The 20070-nt window shown below is 46.9% G+C and overlaps 1 protein-coding gene across 1 annotated transcript in view; it reads left to right on the top strand.

Annotated features, from left to right (window-relative positions):
- LOC4805134 (negative elongation factor A) overlaps positions 1–20070 on the top strand; it is a 39870-nt gene that overhangs the window by 16678 nt on the left and 3122 nt on the right. The window contains exons 3-7 of the mRNA XM_001361551.5: positions 11059–11993; positions 13408–13647; positions 14460–14767; positions 17559–17679; positions 17790–18416. Coding sequence (XP_001361588.5) covers positions 11624–11993; positions 13408–13647; positions 14460–14767; positions 17559–17679; positions 17790–18416 — 1666 coding nt within the window. The 5' untranslated portion in view covers positions 11059–11623. The remainder of the gene's footprint in view (positions 1–11058; positions 11994–13407; positions 13648–14459; positions 14768–17558; positions 17680–17789; positions 18417–20070) is intronic.

Here is a 20070-nt window from a genome sequence, read left to right as displayed (position 1 = left end):
TATGGCACGTGGCAGGCTGGCAGGTTGGCTGATTGGCAGCTTGGCAACACGGCATCCTGGCATTCTGGCACATTGTCAGCCCTCGGCATTTGATTTATGCTGTTCAGAAAGATGCAAAATTCATCAATTAAATCCCAGCTCAATCTGAGGAGGTGAAGCCTTCTTTCAAATGCCTCTTCCGGGTGCCATTCCGAGCGTGAAGTGTGTTGGATTTGATTTGATTTGATGATTGTCGGTGGCCAGCCACTGGCCTGCCCCGGCACCTGGATCGTGTTTACTTGATTAAAACTCCTGCAACTAACCGAGCGAGCATCCATTCAGGCTTAATTAAATCTACCCGCAGTTCTGTGGAACCTTAGCCACTTTCCCAATTGGATTAGTTTACAGATGGGTTAGATAGGGCAGCTTGTGTTGCAATTGGCCATCGCTTCTCTTCTCCATTTTCCTTGGAATGCCTAGGAAATTCAATTTATTTTCAATTCTATAGATCTGCGAGGCCCACAATTTTGCTGGAATAGAAAATACTAATTTTAATTGCATCTTCTTTGGCTGCATTCCAAATTGTGTGAATATGCACGCTGCTCTCGACATGCCACAAGTGTTTGAGGCATTTTTTGTTGCATACTTTCGGGCGGCGACTAATTTGAATATAAACAATATTAATCATACGCCATGTGTGCGACTTGCAATTTAATTGAGCTGTGTGCTGCGGCCACTGCTCTTTCTTCTCCCCCTCCTCCGCATTCCTGGCATATCACGCTACGTCGCATTGTCCACATATCAGCGTTGCAGTATATTAAGTCATTCTGTCGTGCTGTATCGCTTGGAGAGAAGGCGGGTCGCAGCATGGACTCACGCAGCTTGTTAAAGTCACATTTCTGGCAAATTCTATTATATTGTAAAGCATTTTTTCCCATACTTGACGCCAAGTGCCAGACGGCAGCTGCCATCTGACTCTGGCTGTTACAGTGCATGGCCATAAAAATAACTACAGCACACGCAACTCGACTTCGGGAGGGAGTACGGGTCCGGAATCAAGTCCCGGCCCCCATTCCGAGTCCATTTCGGAGCGCATTTCGTGCGTATGGAAAAAGAAAGGCAAGAAAATCTGCAATTCATGCAATTTTCATGGAAAATTTGCTTCGCCAGAAGAGAGAGAGGAGCAAACACAACACAACTGACACATGGGTTCACTCCTCTCCGTGCATATGCATATGCATGTGTGAGTGTTGTATCTGTGCTTTGAATGTCAAAATATTTGTGTGTTTGGCATTTTAAGCGTTAAATTTTGGCTGTCAACGTACCCTCATTCGGCTCACTCCTCTGCGAGAGTGCGAGTACATTGTCTGTTGCTCCTGCTCTCGACTACCGGCTTCCAGTTTCCTGCTTCCGGCTACAGGGATATTTTGGTGTTTTCCCTTTTTTCTGCTCTTCTGGAAAATCCACTGCCGGAATCCAAATTAATTTCCCTAGCACGTGGGCCCCAGTGATTATGCCTGTGTGTGTGTTGTGTGCTTGTTTGCATTTGTCTTAAGTGGTAGAGTCCTTGACTTGATGCTTTAGAGATTACGGCTTACGTGCCGTGCCGTGCCCTGCTGGCTGACTGCTCCGTTTTATTTGAAATACGGAGGGATGAGTTGCTGGAACCCATTGCGACACTGTATATGGCATTTAAGGAATATTCTTAGCAAATTATAGCAATTACTCTTCGACTGCTAGAGAACTGAAGAGACGAGAAGTGCCGTGAAATATTCCCTCAGAATGTGAGAAACAGCGGCTTCCCTTTTATTCTAATTGCAACTAATACTTTCCATCAATCGGGCTTGGATACTAGTTTGTAATTAAGAAACAATTTCAATGCAATTTTCTACATAACATTTTGATTTGTTAAGTGGCTCGCCCGCCGCTAGGCTGTTTTCTGCTCCTCCCTCTTTCGATTCCCTCCTGCAATCTGGATGAATCAATTGGGAGATGGCTTTTGCTGATTCTGATTGGCTTGACTCGAGGTGCAGGGAAGCTCCTCGTCAGTTGCCTTGCCCAGAGTCCTAGGGATCGGCTGCTTCCAAATTCCGTCGACTTTTTCCGATTCATCCTCAGGCACTTCAATTTTCACGGTCTTCCCCGTCGGGGTTATCACTATTATGTGCATATTTGGCGGTCTCTGGGGAGCCTTTGCCTGTGGGTGTGCCAAACTTAATGTGGGCCAAAATAAAATGTTTAAAATGTTGAATTTTGTCTAAATGCTAAATGAATTCTAAAATGAAAACCATATTTGGAAAGCCCTCAAAAAGTTGGAGCCTACTTGGCTCTGTGTTTGTGTGTGTCCGAAATGCACTTTACTTTAACCTTTAAGCGGTTTCTCTCCCTCTCTCTCTCTTTTACTGTCTGCCTCTTCCATTCATTAGCTTGAATGCTCGCCAGAAGCAAGCCACGGAAACAAGAAAGATAAATGAAGACGAAAGCAGCCACCAGGCAGACAGACGACTTTGCCTCCGTTCCCCCTTTTTATCCTTCCGCTTGGCGGCAGATTTGTGGCTCTGGCCGAGTCAAAAAATATGCCGCAAGCCACACCCCCACGCCGCCCACACGTGATGTTTGTCTGGGGGCCCGGCCGGGACTGTTTGCCTTGGTAGCTGAACCTGCATGTGGAAAGTGGAACATAATTAATTCAAATTAATTACAATTTGTGTGAAAATAGTGCTTGGGGCAGGGCCCAGACCCCGGTTTAGTCCCAGTCCCCAACTCTCGAATCCCATCTCCAGCCCAAGACGGGTCGATGCTGTCGACGATGCTCGGCCTACATTTCGAGAGAGATTTTGTTGGGTGGCCTCTGTCTGTGTCTGTGGCTGTGTCTGTCCTCTTCAATTCCTATTTTAACGAAATGCTAATTCTGCTCGAATTATGCGAGCTGCCAGAGCTGATGCTCAGATCGAGCCATCCAACCATCCATTGTGTTTGCCTGACCCAATTAGTCGAAATTTGCAACAGCGTCATAAACTCAAGTGGCAAATGACAGCAGGGGGCGGGGCCGTGACACGATGGTCCGCCATTTATAAATCAATTATGCAGCGATTGCACGCTCATTAGTGTCAAACTCAATTAACGCTTTGACAGTTTTGCAGGGCCAAAATGGAAGTCTGTCGATGTCACTGTCCGTCCGGCCACTGTTCGACACCGGCAAGGGATTGGGGCCAGCGAATGCGGGTGCAGGTCAGCGGTCAACTCAAGTTCAGAAAACGTTTTGATGTCGAGCAATGGAGGTGCAGTGGAGGTGCAATTGTTAGAGTAGAGAATGGGTTGCATTTGATTATCGATAATGGAATTATCTACTGCAGTCGATGGACATATGTATATGTATTCTTTTCAGGGATCCTAAAGTACGGATTAGTTGTGAGGCAAGCAATGTTGGAAGCCTTTATTCATTTATTTAGCTCGATAATTTTCTTGTGTAACTACACACAGAGAAAAAATGAAACAGAACCAAATTGAAATAGTCAAATTATATCGAAAGCACTTCGTTTTACACGTAAATATGTTTATAATATATATATATAAATTAATGAATATTTATTTAAAATATGAAATACATTCAGATCAAATATTTTCATAAATTAATGGAATGGTCTACATTTTTAAATCCAAGTTCGATTCTCAGGTATTTTTTCTCTGGGTGTACGAGTTCTTTGGGAAATATTTCAAGAAATTTGAATCTTTAACGACCTTCAGCCAAAGCAAATCCTCAACTATGCTCTTTGGGTCGTGGCTGGACAGGCTTGCGGCTCTGGGGCATGGCATTCAATGTGGACCTCGGACAATGGACGAGCATCCATTCAGAAGAGCTCACCTCTGCCCCTGCCTCCATCTCACCATCGCTCGCTCTCTGTGCGAGTATCTGTGTGTTTTATCGTGCCAACCGGTGGTTTATATCATAATTGCAATCTTGCATAAATGCGTGCGCCCGAGTTTTTGATGCACAATTACGCAGAGCACGAAATGAGTGAGTCGGTATGTGTGTGTGTGTGTGTGTGTATTGGGCATGTTTGTTTGTCCTTCGAATCGCCATTTTAGTGTGCGTCTTTTTTACAGCATCAACAGTAAAAGCAATCCCAGGCAGCCATCTCCATCGCCATCGCCATCGCCATCCTGGCCATCATCATCATCGTTGTCATCATCGTTGTCGTTGTCGTTGCCGTTGCCGTTGCTGGTGGAACATGTGTTCCTCGTCGTCTCCTCCTCTTCCAACAGTCTCGCCGTGTCCATGACACACTTGCTCGGGAATCTGTGTGCTAGTGCCAACAAGTCTATCTGTGTGCGTGAGTGTGCTTTCCGTTGCATATCTGAGTGTTTGCATCTGTGACCACTGCAGCCGCCCCTCTGCAAACATGTGTTGCCTCCTCCACGGCCGCCGTAGCAGCGCATTGAAAGCCCATTCCGACTGGACAGCCCAACCCCCAGCAGCATTGGGGTCGCTCGGTTTGCACTATGGAATACCATATCCCTTACATACCCAGCGGGGTGGGGGGGCCTGTCGATTTTCTCGATTTCTTTTCTTGAGCCACACGTTTGCTCCATTAGCACCCAGTCAATAGGCGGCGGAGTGGCCACTCGTGCATCAAATTAATACGCAATACAAAACGGGAATGACATCAATAACACTTGTCTGCCGTCCCGAGGACCTGAGTGGCCGGCCGCAAGGAGCCGCCTTGTCCACAGTGTCGGCGGCAACGTGACCGTGCCAAGTCAATTTGCCGTTCTAGCCACAAAACAATTAGTAAGCAAAACAAGGCAATTACAATGCCACCACCAGGAGTGTGGGCGGGCAGCCGGAGGACAACACTTGCTAACAGGAAATCGATTACACTTGCGATGAAGTTCGATGAACTTGTCGGAAGCGGGGACTGCCAGTGTTCTATGTAATTATTAAGTATTTCCCTTTGAGCAGCAGGACAGCATTTTATTCACACGCAAAACGTAATTAACTTGACTGTTTCCAGGAAGAGCCACCAAAGAGAGGGGCCGCAGTAAACCACATACTTAGCTCTCTTTAGTTCCACTGTAAACTCCGTTTTTGTTGTCTGTGCGGTGTTTGTGGTTGGCCAGCAGTAATAGTGGCAACACCACAGACACGCACCCTGCAACTTGCCGCGAAATCCGGCCGCATGACACATGACAGCGATAGTTGGCTCCGTTGAAGAGACCCACACCCCACCCCTCGCTGGTCAGCCACAGCTGTAGGATTCCCACATCCATGCACGAGCATATATCCCTTCATATCCATGCAAATCGCAATGACACTCGGTATATCATGGGATTAGCTGCGAAATGGGAATGTTTTTAATGATAGCGAGACCCTGAGACAAAGTGCGCATAAAGTGCATTCAAAATGGCATTATCAGAGCCCCTACCCCACACACAGACAGACACGTGGGGTCTGGCGCAGGACCCCAAGCTGAGTACGTGCTCCGGGAGCTTTTATGCAAATTTTAACCGGCAACCTTTTCATGCATTTTATGCATGCCCCTACCCCTTCCACCAACCATTGGTTTTTTCTTTTTCGGGTTTTTTGTTTGGTCTTTATCCCCCGTTCGATTGGATAACAATTCGATTTTATTTGATTTAATTCCGCTGCTCCTTTTTGTCTCTTTCGGGGGATGAAAACTTTTTGCTTCTGCTGCTTGGGAAAGTCAATTAGGCCAACTGTTCAAATATTTGTTTACACACTCACACGTTGGCCGCAACAGAAAAGTGGCAGGAGTCGACGAGTCCCAATCGAGTTCACAGCCAGCGGAAAACGGCATTGGCAACGTTCTGCTTAATTAACATTAAATTGTCGTGTACTCGTACCACAGAGTACATCCCCTCGCTGTGCTGTTGCCAGGCGGGTGCCCTGCAGCAGTCCGAAAAGTGTTAAGACAAAGGCAAATTGCCACTAAATTGGCACTTAAGAAATTTTGTGCTGAGCTGGCCTTTAGGCCACGACGTGGTTCTGCTCAGCCGGACTCCTCTGACTCCTCGGACTGCGACTACTGTCAATTAAAGCCCAACTGATGTTTAACAATTTAATTATGAAAGTTAACGAGTTTAAGTTGAACTACAGCCCAAAGGCAACGGCCAAGGGCAGAATCTCCTTTGCCAGTCGAGTGGGAAAACCAAAAACCGCCCTGGGCCACTTTAAGTTGCTTTTTTCGTATATTCATATACCTTTCAACAGACCAATATTTGTGGCTCCTCGAGTGGAATACTTGTGGCTCGGACTCCGTCAACTGTTGGCCTGCTTGGGCTTGAGTTTTGTTAGCTTAGAAATATTCAAAATAATTCATAAATATTCGTTTTCAAATACTTTTGAAAGAATTAAAGAGTTGTGCATACTTTCGTTTATTCCTTAAACTTTTCCGAGTTGTTAATGTCATAAATTAAAGGTAAGTACCCCTTACTTTCGGCCACAGTTGAAGGCTAGTGATGATTTTATATATGTGAACGTGAAATTACAATTACCGCAAGGGGAATTTTGAAGTTTTCTCAGAATTCATTGTGGGTCTCTTTATGGCTGGCATCTTTGCAACTAAAACCATCGCCTTGTTGTTGCTCGCCATTAAGTTTTGGGCCACAAAGGAGGCCTTCATTAGCAGCCAAAATGAGCTTAAAATTTGCGTCTAATTATTGTGCATTTGTTGGCCAGTTTTGCATTTTCCTGCTTGACTTGGCCTGACCTTCCCGGCCAGATCTTGTTCTGCTGCCCACCGCTGCTGCTCTGTATTTATGGGGCAAGCTCCGCTGCAGTTGTGCTATTTTTAATGAGTTTTTGTTGTTTTCCCAGGCAGTTTGGAGAAGTTTGCACGTTCCCTTCTTAGAGCTGCTGCTGCTCCTTCTGCTCCTGGTACTGTTGAAGCTCCAGCGACTGACTCGATGACAGACTGAGGGAAAACGCTTGACTGGCTGACTTGCACTTGAGGCACTCGAAAAACTAATCAGCGTTGGCCAACTTTTCCTTTTCCCCATTCTTTTTGCAGATGCCGGGCAGTTTTACGTCTCCCTGCAGTGGCCAAAGGAGTTTACAACATAATTAAGAATGTTGCAAGAAACTTGAGTGCGTTTAATGAGGAACCGACCAAGAAATCCAGCCCAGCCCGTGCCTGTGCCTGTGCCACTGCCTCTCAGCCTCCTGCCGGAGCATCGTTTGTTTTGTGGAAACTTTTCCGAGGTGCCGGGGAGGTGCAGCTGAAGAATTTTCGGGCTCGTTACTTATCTTGCTCATTTCCTTTCAGTGCACTTTTGTGTTGGGCATTAACATGGTCATTATGTGTATCCTGCCTTCCTGGTGGCTGCATCTAATGTCCGTGGCGTTGGCCTGCATCTGCCAGCCACTTTCTTTGGGGCTCCTGGCTCCTGGCCCCTGGCCCCTCGCTCCCTTGCTCTTTGTTCTAGCTCCTTTATGAATTATGTCCGCCACTCTCTCAAGTGGTATCCTTCCTTTCATACTGCCCTCAATTGCATAATCATGTGCATGGCTGTCGAGGGCTCCGTGCGGATATCCCACTGCATCCATATCTGCATCTGCATCTGTTTATCTGTAACTCTCCCCTTGTTTCGCACCTCCGGCTTAGGAACTATAATACTTACTCTCTACTCCCATTCGTAATCGTCTGGCTCTAATGTGCTAAAACTTCTCTGCTGCACGCTCCACTGCCTTTATGGCCACCCGGCAGTGGAAGCTGCCAGCACGCAGACCCACCCACAGCCCCCTCTAATAGTGGCGCATTTAATTTTCATTATCGTCACTTGACTGCGCAATTGTTTGTTGTTGCTCTTTGTATTCTGTTACTTATGAATATTGTTTAGCTTATTAGCGAGTGTTTTCCCTCTGTTTTCTGATTTATTTTTTCCCCTCTTAGTATCTTCAAATTCATTTAAATTAACGTTCATTGAGTATTCATTGAAATATTCGCGTCAACGCTTTTGGTTTTTGTCCAAGTTTTATTTAGTTTAGTGACGTTTTAAATCACTTTGTATAAGTATTATTATGGAAAACAATTTGGAATAGAATGCCATTAAATTGAGCGGAAAATTGTGTCAAAGGCCTTGTGTTTTGATGCATACGGTTCATTTTGGCAGCAGCTTTCTATCGCCAGCTTTAAACCAATTCAAAAATGTCGATTGTCGGGCGGCAGGGGATTGTATAGCTGGCCAGAACTACAAATAAGAGTGGCTTTAATTACCAAAACCATCTAACAAATATTATTTGGTCCAAGGAGGAGGCGGACAAAAAATCTGCCCCTGAAGCAGTCGTCCTTTTTTCCATCCGCTCATTTACCATTTTGTCCTGTTTTTCCTTACTTTTTTTTAAATGGGATTTCTGCGCAGGGTGCTAAATGTCAGCAATGCAATTAAATCGGGAATGACCAACGATGAGAGCCAGGCTGGCTGACAGCGAGCTGGCCAAGGCAGCTGGATCAGGAGCTGGAGTTGTGGCAGGAGCAGGCGGAGCTATAAAATTATGAAGCGAAATTGGATTTAAGAACAGCCCCTGGCTCCCCTGATCCCAAAGGGCCGAGAAGGAAATGCTAGTGCCATTAGCGCCATTTTGCTTGGATGTCCCCGTTGTCCTGTTCTTCACTTCCGCTTCAGCCAGCACCAGCACCACCTCCGTCTGTGGCTGGGGCTGTTGCTGGTGCTGCATTTGATGACTTGAAAATTGTAATTAAACTGCGTTTGTTGTCATTGCATTTAAAAATAATCATCATAAATATTGCATAATAGGGAAAGGCAGGACAAAGGCGGTGAGGAAATGAATGGAAAGGCAAGAAAAGCTGCCAGCAGCAGCCACCAAGTTGTTATATTTAACTATTAAAAACTTTTGCAGGGAGCTTCATAAAAAGGCGTGCGAAGAGCGGATAAGCGAAATGAATGAAAGAGACTAAGACAAGCTAAGGTACGGGAGGGAGAGAGAGAGAGAGAGAGCCCATCGCTAGTGTCCTGGCCCTGAAAGGGTTTTTGCCAGTTGGAATCGTAGGCTGGAGGAACGCTTTAATTAAAGTGAAATGCAAACATTTCAATTAAGCAGCGACTCCAAGCTGATTTCAATCTGGCTAAAAGGATAACTTCCGGTAGACACTTTGCCCTCATCTGTGCCTCGGCTTTCCCCGTCCTCGTGTGGTCTTTTTGTGTGTATGTGTGTGTGTGTGTGTTTGTGCGTGTCTCCATCGGAGTTCAAATGTCGGCCAGGGCACAACTAAGAGGGCATTGGCATTTCCAGGAGGCGGGCGTAATCGGCGATTGACATTATTTTTGCATTAGTCTGCCGGCCGTCCTGTTAGCCCCCTTCGGTACGTCGCTCATACGCCCGGCTATCCACCGAATTAAATTATGCGCGCAACCCATAAAAAGAAGGCAACTCAAGAGGCTATTGTTTCAGTGGCCAAACAGTTTCCGGTTTGACTCCCCCAGCTCCAGCTCCAGCTCCAATCCCAGTCCCAATCTCAGTCCAAGGCCCAGACCCTGCTTTGGCTTATTTTATTTTCCAATTAAGTAAATTGCGTGAGTCGGACAAAGATGGAGACGCCTCTGCTTTTGTGGCATACATCACAGGCGGGTGGCGAGGAAAAAGAATGTGTTTCGTTTCACCTACACTGCGAAAAATTATGCCACAGAATAAAGTTTGAAATACAAATGGGAGCTCCTTTCAATCCCGGTGATCCGCTCTTCTCTAATCTGCTAGGGTTTGCCATTCATCGCCATTCATCTCAGATTTTTCTCAGTGTATGTACGTACGTATTTGTGTGCTCTTGGCGCTGAACATCGATAAATGTTGCGTGTGGCGGCCTACCACGGCAACCACGTCAACCACGAGGGCTACAATAACTAATCGCCGAGTCTGTGGCTCGGTTTTAATTGATTCAATGTCGAGCCCATTATCCAGCAGCCCACACGAAGTCGACTTGATTACCATTATGGACTTTGATGTGTGAAAGCTGGATGTAGATGAAAATTGAGGACGCAGTCGGGAACTTCAATTTGACAGTCTGTCTGTCACTGCTCTTGCCAGACGCTCATCCAATTTGTATAGCATAATGCCCCTGTGGTCTTGGGACTGGGAGCATTGTTATCATTTTTATGGGCTTAATCGATGGGCTGCGATAATGAGATTATTGTGGCTGAGGCTGGTTAAATGAACCGCGAACAATATGTGTGAATCGACATTCAAATGGAGTAGAAGCCGAGCCAATTAGCTTCAGGGAAATGCTAGGATGGGAAGATTTGTATGGAGTCGCCATTCTATATAGAAAAGGGAAATCAATTCAATCAGCACATGTTTGAGTAAACTATGAGAGAAGGGACAACCAGTAGTAGAGTGATTTGCCATACAAATCACAAATTAGAAAAAAAATAAAAAACAAACTCTTACTAGCCATGCTAGAGGGTCCTTAACCATTGCTTTAACTTATTCGATTAACATTTTAGTAGTTAATCATTCAGATTAGATATATGGTATTTCCTCTTTGCTATTTTATTTTACATTTATCAATATTATCTCCTTTTTTTGTGGCTATGATAATTCAAATGCTGCAGTCACGTATGGAATTCACATTAATTGAATACAAATACAAATTATAATTGTAATTTAATTAAGACACATTATTGGCTTACTTTTGATTTTGTTTGCCTCTCCAGAACCAATAAACAATTGTTGGCATTTTTAATGAGTTTATAGGCATAATCAACTTTACGATAAATTTGTTGCCTGACTGATTGCCCCACAGAAACACACATTGGGGCTCTCACACATGCATACGTAGTATACAGTAGAGCGACAGATGTCCAACAATGGCTAGTGGCTTAAAGAGCTGCTAATTAGATTAAGTGAAGTGTCAAATTTAGTACGAAGTACGTTTTCCCTTTTGGTCGAGGCAGTTGTGTGCGCTTAACCTACTCCCAAGTGCACTTCAACAGAGGCAGCCAGGCGGCAACACGGGCAACTGTGAGCGGGGTATGGGCAGCGGGGAACTATGTAACATGATGAATACTGCAACAACTACAGCGTACAAATGTTTTCACTTACAGGCGGCAGCAGCAGCAGGAGCTGGTGGAGCTGGTGGAGCAGGCGTGGCAGGCAATACAACAGAACGGAGGGGAATAAACTGGGCCAACAACTTTAAAAGTACAAGCGGAGGAAGAGCCATCATGAGAAGTGCATAGACCAGGAACAATAGCAAATGCCACGTCAGCAGCAGCACCAGAAGCGGCAACAACCACAGCCGCAGCAGCAGCAACAGCAACAGCAAGAACGTGCAACAACGACCGTAAAAACGAGTCAACAACAGCTTAAAACATAATCCGCTGTCTAAAGGCAACAAGCGGATAGAGAGACGGCGAGACAGCACGAAAGAGGAGAAACCAGAGAGTGAAAGAGCCACACAGAGAAACAAAGAAGGAGAAGGACACGACTGAGTCGAACGGAGACCGCTACCCAGTGATGGGTAGAGAAGAAAGCGACATTGGGAGTGACGAGAAATCGTTGGTGTAATTAGTGCTGCCAAAGCGCGTATGAATCAAAAGCCTGGCCCGCAGCGGAACCGGAAATGCAGGCGACAGACGGCCCACTCAGCGGAGACGGAGGAGGCCACTAATGGAACGGCGCGCGATCATGTCCGACGTTGAGAAGGCGATTCAGATTAGGGGCAAGCAGCGCCTGCCAGAGGATGACGGAGATGTGGCTGATGAGGCGGGGTCAGGGCCAGGCACAGGGCCGTGCTCGGCCATGGGGGTAAAGACCACGGCCACATTGATGGCCAAGAAGAAGAGCTGCCCGCGACGCTGCCTCGGACAGCTGCTGAAGCTGGTGCTCTCGACGCCCGGCCTGATGTTGCTGGTGACGGCCTACTCCGTTCTGGGCGCCCTGATCTTCCCGCTGCTGGAGGCGCCCCAGGACCTGAGCAAGTCGGCGGCCATAGCCAAGAGCCGCGAGGACTGTCTCCGTGAGCTCTGGATAATAACGGGTGAGTCCCCCCCCCTTTAGCATTCCATGCGGCATTCTGACGCATTATCCAAAAATTGCTTAAATAGCCAAAAGGTTTAATGTAGGTAAATGGTAATTGTAAAGCGACACCGTTTGCCCATTAGTGCCGAGCAAATAGAGCCAATGCAAATATTTTAATTAGAATAAACCACAAACCAAACCCCACTCCACGCCATTCCACTCCGCTCGGCTGAATAGCATAAAACTGCATTTTCTAGTCGTATTCCCGAAATTGAATAATGCCCAAATATTTGCATAGCCAAATGTTTGGTCAGGCGCCAAATTTCAATAATTCTTCCACCCATTTGCGTTCTGCTATCGTGTTGCTTATTGCGGCTTATTTGTTGCACGGAATTGATTTACTCGAAACTAATTACTTTGTCGCACCTGCCATTGGCACGCGATGCTGGTTTTGAGCAGCTCTGCTCATGAGCACTAGAGCTTATATTTGTTTAATTAAAATTCCACATCATAAATAAGCCAATTAACCTTAGCTCCAAGGCATTAGTCTCCGTGGAGAGTACCACCTGGCGTATGATTAATTTGACGAGCCCTCTGCCGAGCTTAATAATGTGCAGCATCCATCCATCTGCCTACCCATCTCATAGTTCATTTATCTTTCGCGCGAGCATGAGCTGGGGATTTTTCAGGATTTGCTGTTCCCAACACAGAATTTGTTAAATGAATCCTCATTTAATCAGACGCCATCTCTTGGGAATGGAATGCATTTCGTCAATAATAAGGAAAGAAATCCAATCGCAAATTCTTTGATACGAGTGCATTAATGAAATTCCCGTAATCCGTTCTTGAGGGAAGCTGGCAGAGCGCGGAACATGAATTAAATTCAACACTTTCTAAAGAATCTGCTATGCAAGGAAAAGGTAGAAGCATTTCCAGAGGCCAAAGGCACTTGATCCTGTGGAAATGCTCCTAATAGGTGCTCTTTGCTCTGAATGTTTTCCTCACAGTGTGTAACAGTGTGTTCGATTGGAGAGGGCCCATGGATGGGCGGGAGGCTCTGTGTCCTCGAGGTATGCCTGAAAAACGCCCCTTCAAGGCCAGAGGGCGTCAGCACACAGCACACAGCAACCAGCACACGAGTCTCGGAACTGTTATCGTTGTTGTTAACAAGCGACCCTGCAATTTGCCAGGCCCGAACACGACATCAAATGCTAGTCTCAAATGCCTCAAGACATTTGGCCCATTTGGGTGGGGAAAGGTGAGCAAGGGATAAGGGATTTGCAAGCACTTGTCGGCCGTGTCGATGGGGGGTCGAAGGCTGACAGAGGTTATCACTGCACTTGGCATGAAATTGCATAATTGCCACAAGGGTTTCGGCTTGTCCTCGACATCCTTTCGATGACACTTAACATTTTCTTCTCTTCGTCTTGCAGAGAAACTAAACGTTCTGTACGAACGCAACTGGACGATGCTGGTCCACGAGCAGCTGCGCCGCTTCGAGGGATCCATTGTGGCAGCCACGCGCCAAGGAGCCACTGGAGTCGGTGGCGGAGCCGGCTTCCAGGCAGCCAGCGCCAGTGCCCTGGGACACTTTGGCTACGATGCAGGCGATACCCAGATCTGGACCTTCAGCGAAGCCCTGCTCTACTCGGTCACTGTGATAACGACAATTGGTAAGTTACGCTTTCCCTTTCAGCGTGTCCCCTCCAAGGCGACGACTAAGATTTAGATTTATGTTTGATGTTCATCTTAGGGGAACGTCCAAGCAGGAGCTGGAGCTGCTTATTATGATTTGGGGCATCCTGAGGGAGGGCGGGACTGCAAACATTTACACTGCGGGCAATGAGGGCAAATAGACAACATTCCGACGCCTTCGAGTGCAAACTACAGCGGCAGCAGAAGCAGAAGCAGACACATTGTGTATACGCCCCGTAGGCCCATTCCAAATATTTGCATATGCCGAACGATGTGAAGGGCGCGTGCGGCATGGCATGGGCTTGTTGTTACAAATTAACTGTATCTAGTGGCCATTTGCTGCGTCCGTTGTCAGGGACAGAGGAGAAGGAGGCGTAAATCAACTGTGAGAAATGATTAAGCAAGGATTAACCGTGAGAATTGTTATGCCCACAATTAAAGTGGTTGAAGATTGAAATTCAAAGCGAACCCCGGGATATAAATTTACATTTTCTAAATCTGAATTTTTAATGTGCATCGTGTGCAAAATACTTAATTGAACGAGAATTTAAGCATTTGATTAGTCAGTGAATCCTCTTACTTATCCTAAGTATTCCTTATCATTTCGTTGACTCATAATTCTACGGTTATTGATATTCCTGGAATTGCAAAAGAATCACACTTCGCCGCTCAGGATCGTGGGGGTATAAATGTATATACATATCACAGCTCGCTCGTGCTCCCCATTTTTATAAGTAAAGTAAATATTTTATCTCCATCACACACACAACACTTTCTGTCGCTGCCACAGGTCATGGCAGTCTTACGCCCCGCACAGCCGCTGGAAAGCTGGCCACCATTTTCTACGCCCTCATCGGAGTGCCCCTGATGCTCATGTGCCTGTCCAGTCTGGGCACGCAGCTTGCCGAGGCATTGCAGTGCACGTACATGCGACTCTGCTGCCAGCTGCAAAAGCATCGTCAGAAGAAGCCGCCAGCTCAAAGGGGAACAGCGTCGACAGCTACGAAAGCGTCAGCGACACCAACAGCAACGACGATGGCAGCTACAACGACAGCGACAGCGACAAAACGGCGTCAGGCAGCGGCAGCTGGCAATGGGGTAAGTCAAACATGGCGTATGATTGATATTATTTAAGTGCATGCAACAGCTGCAGTTTATAAAAGCAGTGGCAAAGTTGACTGCAACTTCATCATGCTGACATTTTTATGGATTTTAATTCGATGGCTGGAAGGATTCGCCACCCACTCAGAACAGGAGCCGGAGCAGGAGCAGCAGCAACTGTTGCTGGTCGTCGACGTCGATCCACCCAGGAAATCAAGCTATTTGCCAGCCATTCCATTGCAAAGCAAACTTCCGACATTGTTTCGTGTGTCCAGAGTTGCAGGGCCAAAAGTTTAGCTGGCTGTTATTTTCTGGCACCAACTTTTCCCACTACTTACCAAGTGTTTTTCCTTGCTCTGCTTGTAGTTCTGCCTCCCAAACTTATCCAGCAATAAAGTTGCGATAGCGTGGATTGGTCGTAGCATTGCTCTCTGCTCTGCTCTACTCTGCACAGTTTGGCGATGTATGGTAGTCCTAATCCTAACAGGATGTGATAGGGATCTTTGAACACTCAAAGAAATGGTGGCCTTGTTGTGGCGGGGGAAGGGAGTCTGATTACAAATTCCCTAAATGCTGCGATTATGCCTTTTCTTCCCTATGCCCATTTCCGGAACTGTTCCCTTCGATTTCTTTCTCCCAGTTTTCCCCATGATTAAGTTCTCAGCGCCAGTATCCTTGGAAAATCAAACTGCATTTCGGGTTTCCTATTACGACTTTTAATTACGACACCAGAAGCCTTTTAAGTGGATCGCGGTCCCCAGATTGGGTTTCTGCGTTGTAAGCCCGGGTTCTATTAACGGCAAACTGAAAGTTTGTAATTGATTTTCGGCAAAAACAACATAACTTTTTTTGCTTTTTCTTGTTGCGTATTGTGTTTGTTATACTTTTTCAGCAGAGTGCTGCGGACTGTTTTTGTTTTCCGTTCCGGTCGGGACTGAGCTTTGATTTTTCCCCAGTTTCGTTGCGTTCTATTTGCTGTGCTAACAGAGCTCCTTATCGCTGTATAGAGTATAGAAATATATATTTTTTAGGGTGCCCCGAGCCTTTTTGTGTTTGCGTGTTCTGTGCATTCGTGCATAAGTTTTGTAAGTGATTTGCTGGCCTCCCGTAATGACATTTCTGCCAGAGCCCCCAGTTAGAAGTTCCAGTATTTCCATGTTCACTATCAGCTTTCACTCTTTAAGGCTTTAAGAACGAATGTATTTTGCATTCACAGGTCTTTCAATTATTCGTCCCGGTCCCGGTCCCGGTTTTCCTGTGCAAATTTCTGTTTAATTGCCACATTATGGTCGTGTGGCAAAAACGAATGGCAAAACAGAAAAACAGAACGCTGGAAAAAAGGTCATCACAATTTGGTTAAATAAATAAATAAGTGTGTTTGCGGTCGCCAGAGTAAATTTGATCGCGATGCCAGTCGCCTGATTGTCATCTGACGACGGACGCGCACGGCACGGACAAACAAAAAGTTCATTTCATAACTTAACATTTTGAAAGCAAACTCTGCCGATTTTAATGAACTGCAAACTTTAGCTCGGCCCCGAATTTCGGAAGCTCTTGGCCCCAGAAAACTTCATTCGACACTTTAAGAGTTGGCCAAAACTTTGGCGCCTGTTGCAGTTTGAGTTGGGTCAAATGCCTGCCGAATAAATTTAAAGTTTCCTCCTTTCAGGGCTCGTGCTAAGTAAATTGAAATGAGTGCGAGTCACTTTAATGCCACGAGGGTAAAACTTTTTCCGCCACATAAACAATTACACGCCAGTCGCTGAAAGCTACTTAAATTCTACTTACTTATATATGTCCAAGACATACATATACGCTCGTATATATAGGACTCTGTTAAAGTGGAGTTGGGCCATGGAATGTCTCAATTTTTGGCCAAGTAAAAGACACAAACAACCACTACGGAACTGTAAAGTGGCATCCGGTGAACAGAATAGTTTTCAAGACTTTTTGCATTTGCCACGGAAGCCACTCGAGCCTGTCAAGTGCCACTCCTTCCGGCTTTTTTTTGAGACTTGTTGAACAAGATTTTTGCATTTGTCAGGCTCGCTAGAAGTTGGGCCTCCGATGTTCTGTTTTAGAATGCATTTAGCGACTCATTAGGGCGTAATCCCACCTGGGAAAATCACAAATGTGGTTCGTTTGGAGTGCGGTGGAGTGGGGTGTTTTTGGGCGGGGGTCGCATTTTGAGGCGATAAGACTTGAGCCGGACCTTGTGGTTTGTTCTGGGGATGCGTCCCAAGGGCTGAATTATTATCGTCATCGTGTTGGCTGTTGCCACTCTCCATTTTGGCATTTGGCTTTCGTCTTTTGCAATTATCAGCATGCGTCATGCTGTAGCCGGTCGCCGTCCAACCACAAGCCAAAGGACAGAGACGTTTCGTTTGTGTGTGTCCATCAGATTGGTCTGGCAAATCATGATGATGCCACAGAACCGCAACGAACATGATGGCTGGCATCAGCCGCAAACAGCTTTGTGGGCGGACCACGACTATGACATCAGTCGTCTGGGAAGGGGCACGGGGCGTTGCGTTGCGGTGCTCTGCAGGCATACGTCATTCAGGCCTCCGAAGTCGCCAGGGACAGGGACAGGGACTGGGACAAGGCATACAAATTACGGGTTTTATTGATATTCCATCAAAACCGAAAACCGACTTGAAAGGCAGCCGCAATGAACACTTGCACAATCAAGGGAACAATATCCTTTCCCTGATTACTATGCCACTCGGCCTTATTTTCCTCCGATGAATACGGACAATTAATAAAGCCATGTCCCACCCAATTACAGGCCAATTGCAGGAGCTGCAAATACGATGCGGCCAACACGGAGACGAGTCTCAACGAGAGCTACGAATACGGGCAAGGACAGGCGGCGGCCATGGGCAAGCTGCCCCCGGATAAGGGAGAAGGTAAGTGAAGGACTCAACGCATGCAAAGTGTACTGTCAGCTTAACAATTGGCCTGTCGTTAATCATCTTTTAACACATTCGCTCCTGTTTGCACTCCTTTCGGTCACCAGATGCCTGTCAATTGTTGCACAACTTGAATCAGCAGCAGCAGCAGCAGCATTTTTACCAGCCACAGCAGCAGCAGCAGCAGCATCCGGATGTTATGGTAATGACAACAACAACAACGGGTAGCGCAATGTTGAAATATGCACCGCAACAACAGCAGCAGCAACAGCAGCAGCAACAACAGCAGCAGCAGCAATTATCGACAGCGACTCTACCGCGGCAACATCACCAACATCTACATCCCCAGCAGCAACTGCAACAGAATTTTGTCGCCGTGCCGAGCAGCATGCTGCGGTCAATGCCTCTGACTATGCCGCCCAATTGTTATGGGCCAGCCACCGCCACGATTTACTTTCCATTTGCACCGTCTGCAGCGGGCAGTCCACAGCACTCGCAGCATCTGGTTGGGACGGCAGAGCCGGCCAACGGGCCTGGCTCTGGGCCTGGTCTTGGCCAGCAGCCGCTGGTCAAGTATCACACGATTCACTTGCAGCCTGCCTCCGCGAAGCACCGACTGCTGGCACCGGCTCGGGACGAGCCACCCATTGCGGGCCAAGGCACTGAATCAACGGTCACACTGGAGGGCATAACATTGCCACCGCCGCCTGCCTACCAAACAGCCAGCATTCATGGTGAGTATTGTTCCATTCTTATAGCTCCAAGGCTTACGCTTTACGGTTTACGGTTTACGGTTTACCTCAATATGCTTCGATTCCGCCGGAATAGGCTGGAGAACAGCTAATGAACGATAATGATAGTCGGGCGGAAAATTTGCATAAATCGAACAATGAAAACTGAATTTAATTGGATCAACAATTTGTGCCAGAGCCGTGCACATGGCAATGGAAAACCCGCAAAATGTTTTTCCTGACAGCTTTTAGCCCTAACCTGAGACCAGAAACAAACCGAACTGTAATCAATCAATCATACGCCCAGTTGTCCCCAGCAATGCTGTGCACTTTTGCCCCTCTACGTATCCCTCCCTGCGCTCATTTACGCGTTCAATTATATAACAATTTGTTGCCAGCATCATCATCAGCAGCAGCAGCCACAGGAGCAGCAGCAGCAGCGTGTTAAAATGACAGACTTAAGCAGACATACTTCACCCACTGTGGCATTAAAAGTTTTCAACTTAAGCCGCTTGACACGCCGAGAAAAGACGGCGACAAGGACAACATGCACTTGAGGCAACTTTCGACATGTGCGACAGTTTTATTGACGATAATGATGACTTGGCACTTGGCATAAAGACGATGACGCCGACAGCAGCAACGACAACAATGCCAACGACTGTGGAGTGAATGTGGGGGGTGTCCACGGTCTGCTCGTCTTCAGCTTGTGCGACGCATGCAAAACTCATTAAATTTAACAGCTCTTGTTGTTGGTCCTGTTCGTGTCCCACTCGCTGCGGCACGTGACGCTGTTGGGCAAGCACTCCTCCTCGGAGAATACCGTTTAATTCCGCAACAAATTGCAGCGTGAGATTCGGCCATTTGTCAACGGAGTGTTCCATTGATTCCATTATGCATGTTAATTGTCCTCAACTGGCACCCGGACACAGATCAAAAGGGATAGCCATCCCCAGAGCACAGTGCATCCTGCCGCCCCCCTCCCGACACCGACACCAGCACCCGCTGCAACACCAACACCAACGCCAACAACGACCCTCCGTGGCAGACCACACCATTAAAGCACTGCCAAAGTTGCTGCAGCCATGCCACATGACCAAAGTCACTTTCAGGCGCCTCGTTCCATGCACTCTAATGAATCTTTGTGAGCGTACTAGTGTGGCACCCTTCCTAGCATGGTGGGTGGTGTGGGTGTGTGTGTACGTGTGGGGGCCAGAGTGCTGCGAGTGCCATCCAAGTTAAAGTAAATATTTTCAAATTGGCCATGTCCGGACCCGAGACCGCATCGCGTTTTGCCAGCGTCCTGCTGACAGATCCACAGTGAAAGATGTCCCAAGGGTTCCTTCCGTTCGTTCGCTCCTTGGTGCCAAATGGGAGTCAGGCACAGTGGTTTCCATGTCCTTGAAGGAGCAAGGTGGCAATGTGGTTGTGGCAATGAATCTTCGGGCTGAAAAGTTAGTTCCCGATTAGTCCTTCTCTTTTGGCCTTCTAGATTTGCCAGAGAGCCTTGGAACACACAATTTTCCTCATAGCCCAGAAAGGATTTAATTTGATTGTGCGTATTTATCAAATACATTCAATACGTGGACTGCCATTGGAAGTTCATGCCTCCGATGATTGCCCCACTGTATGCACCGCCAGATGTTAATATAGCCTC

Source organism: Drosophila pseudoobscura, chromosome 3 (genome assembly GCF_009870125.1).
Source record: "Drosophila pseudoobscura strain MV-25-SWS-2005 chromosome 3, UCI_Dpse_MV25, whole genome shotgun sequence".
Taxonomy (NCBI): Eukaryota; Metazoa; Arthropoda; class Insecta; order Diptera; family Drosophilidae; genus Drosophila; species Drosophila pseudoobscura.
The sequence above is the reverse complement of the archived record's forward strand: the minus strand, read 5'-3'. Positions and strand labels throughout refer to the sequence as shown.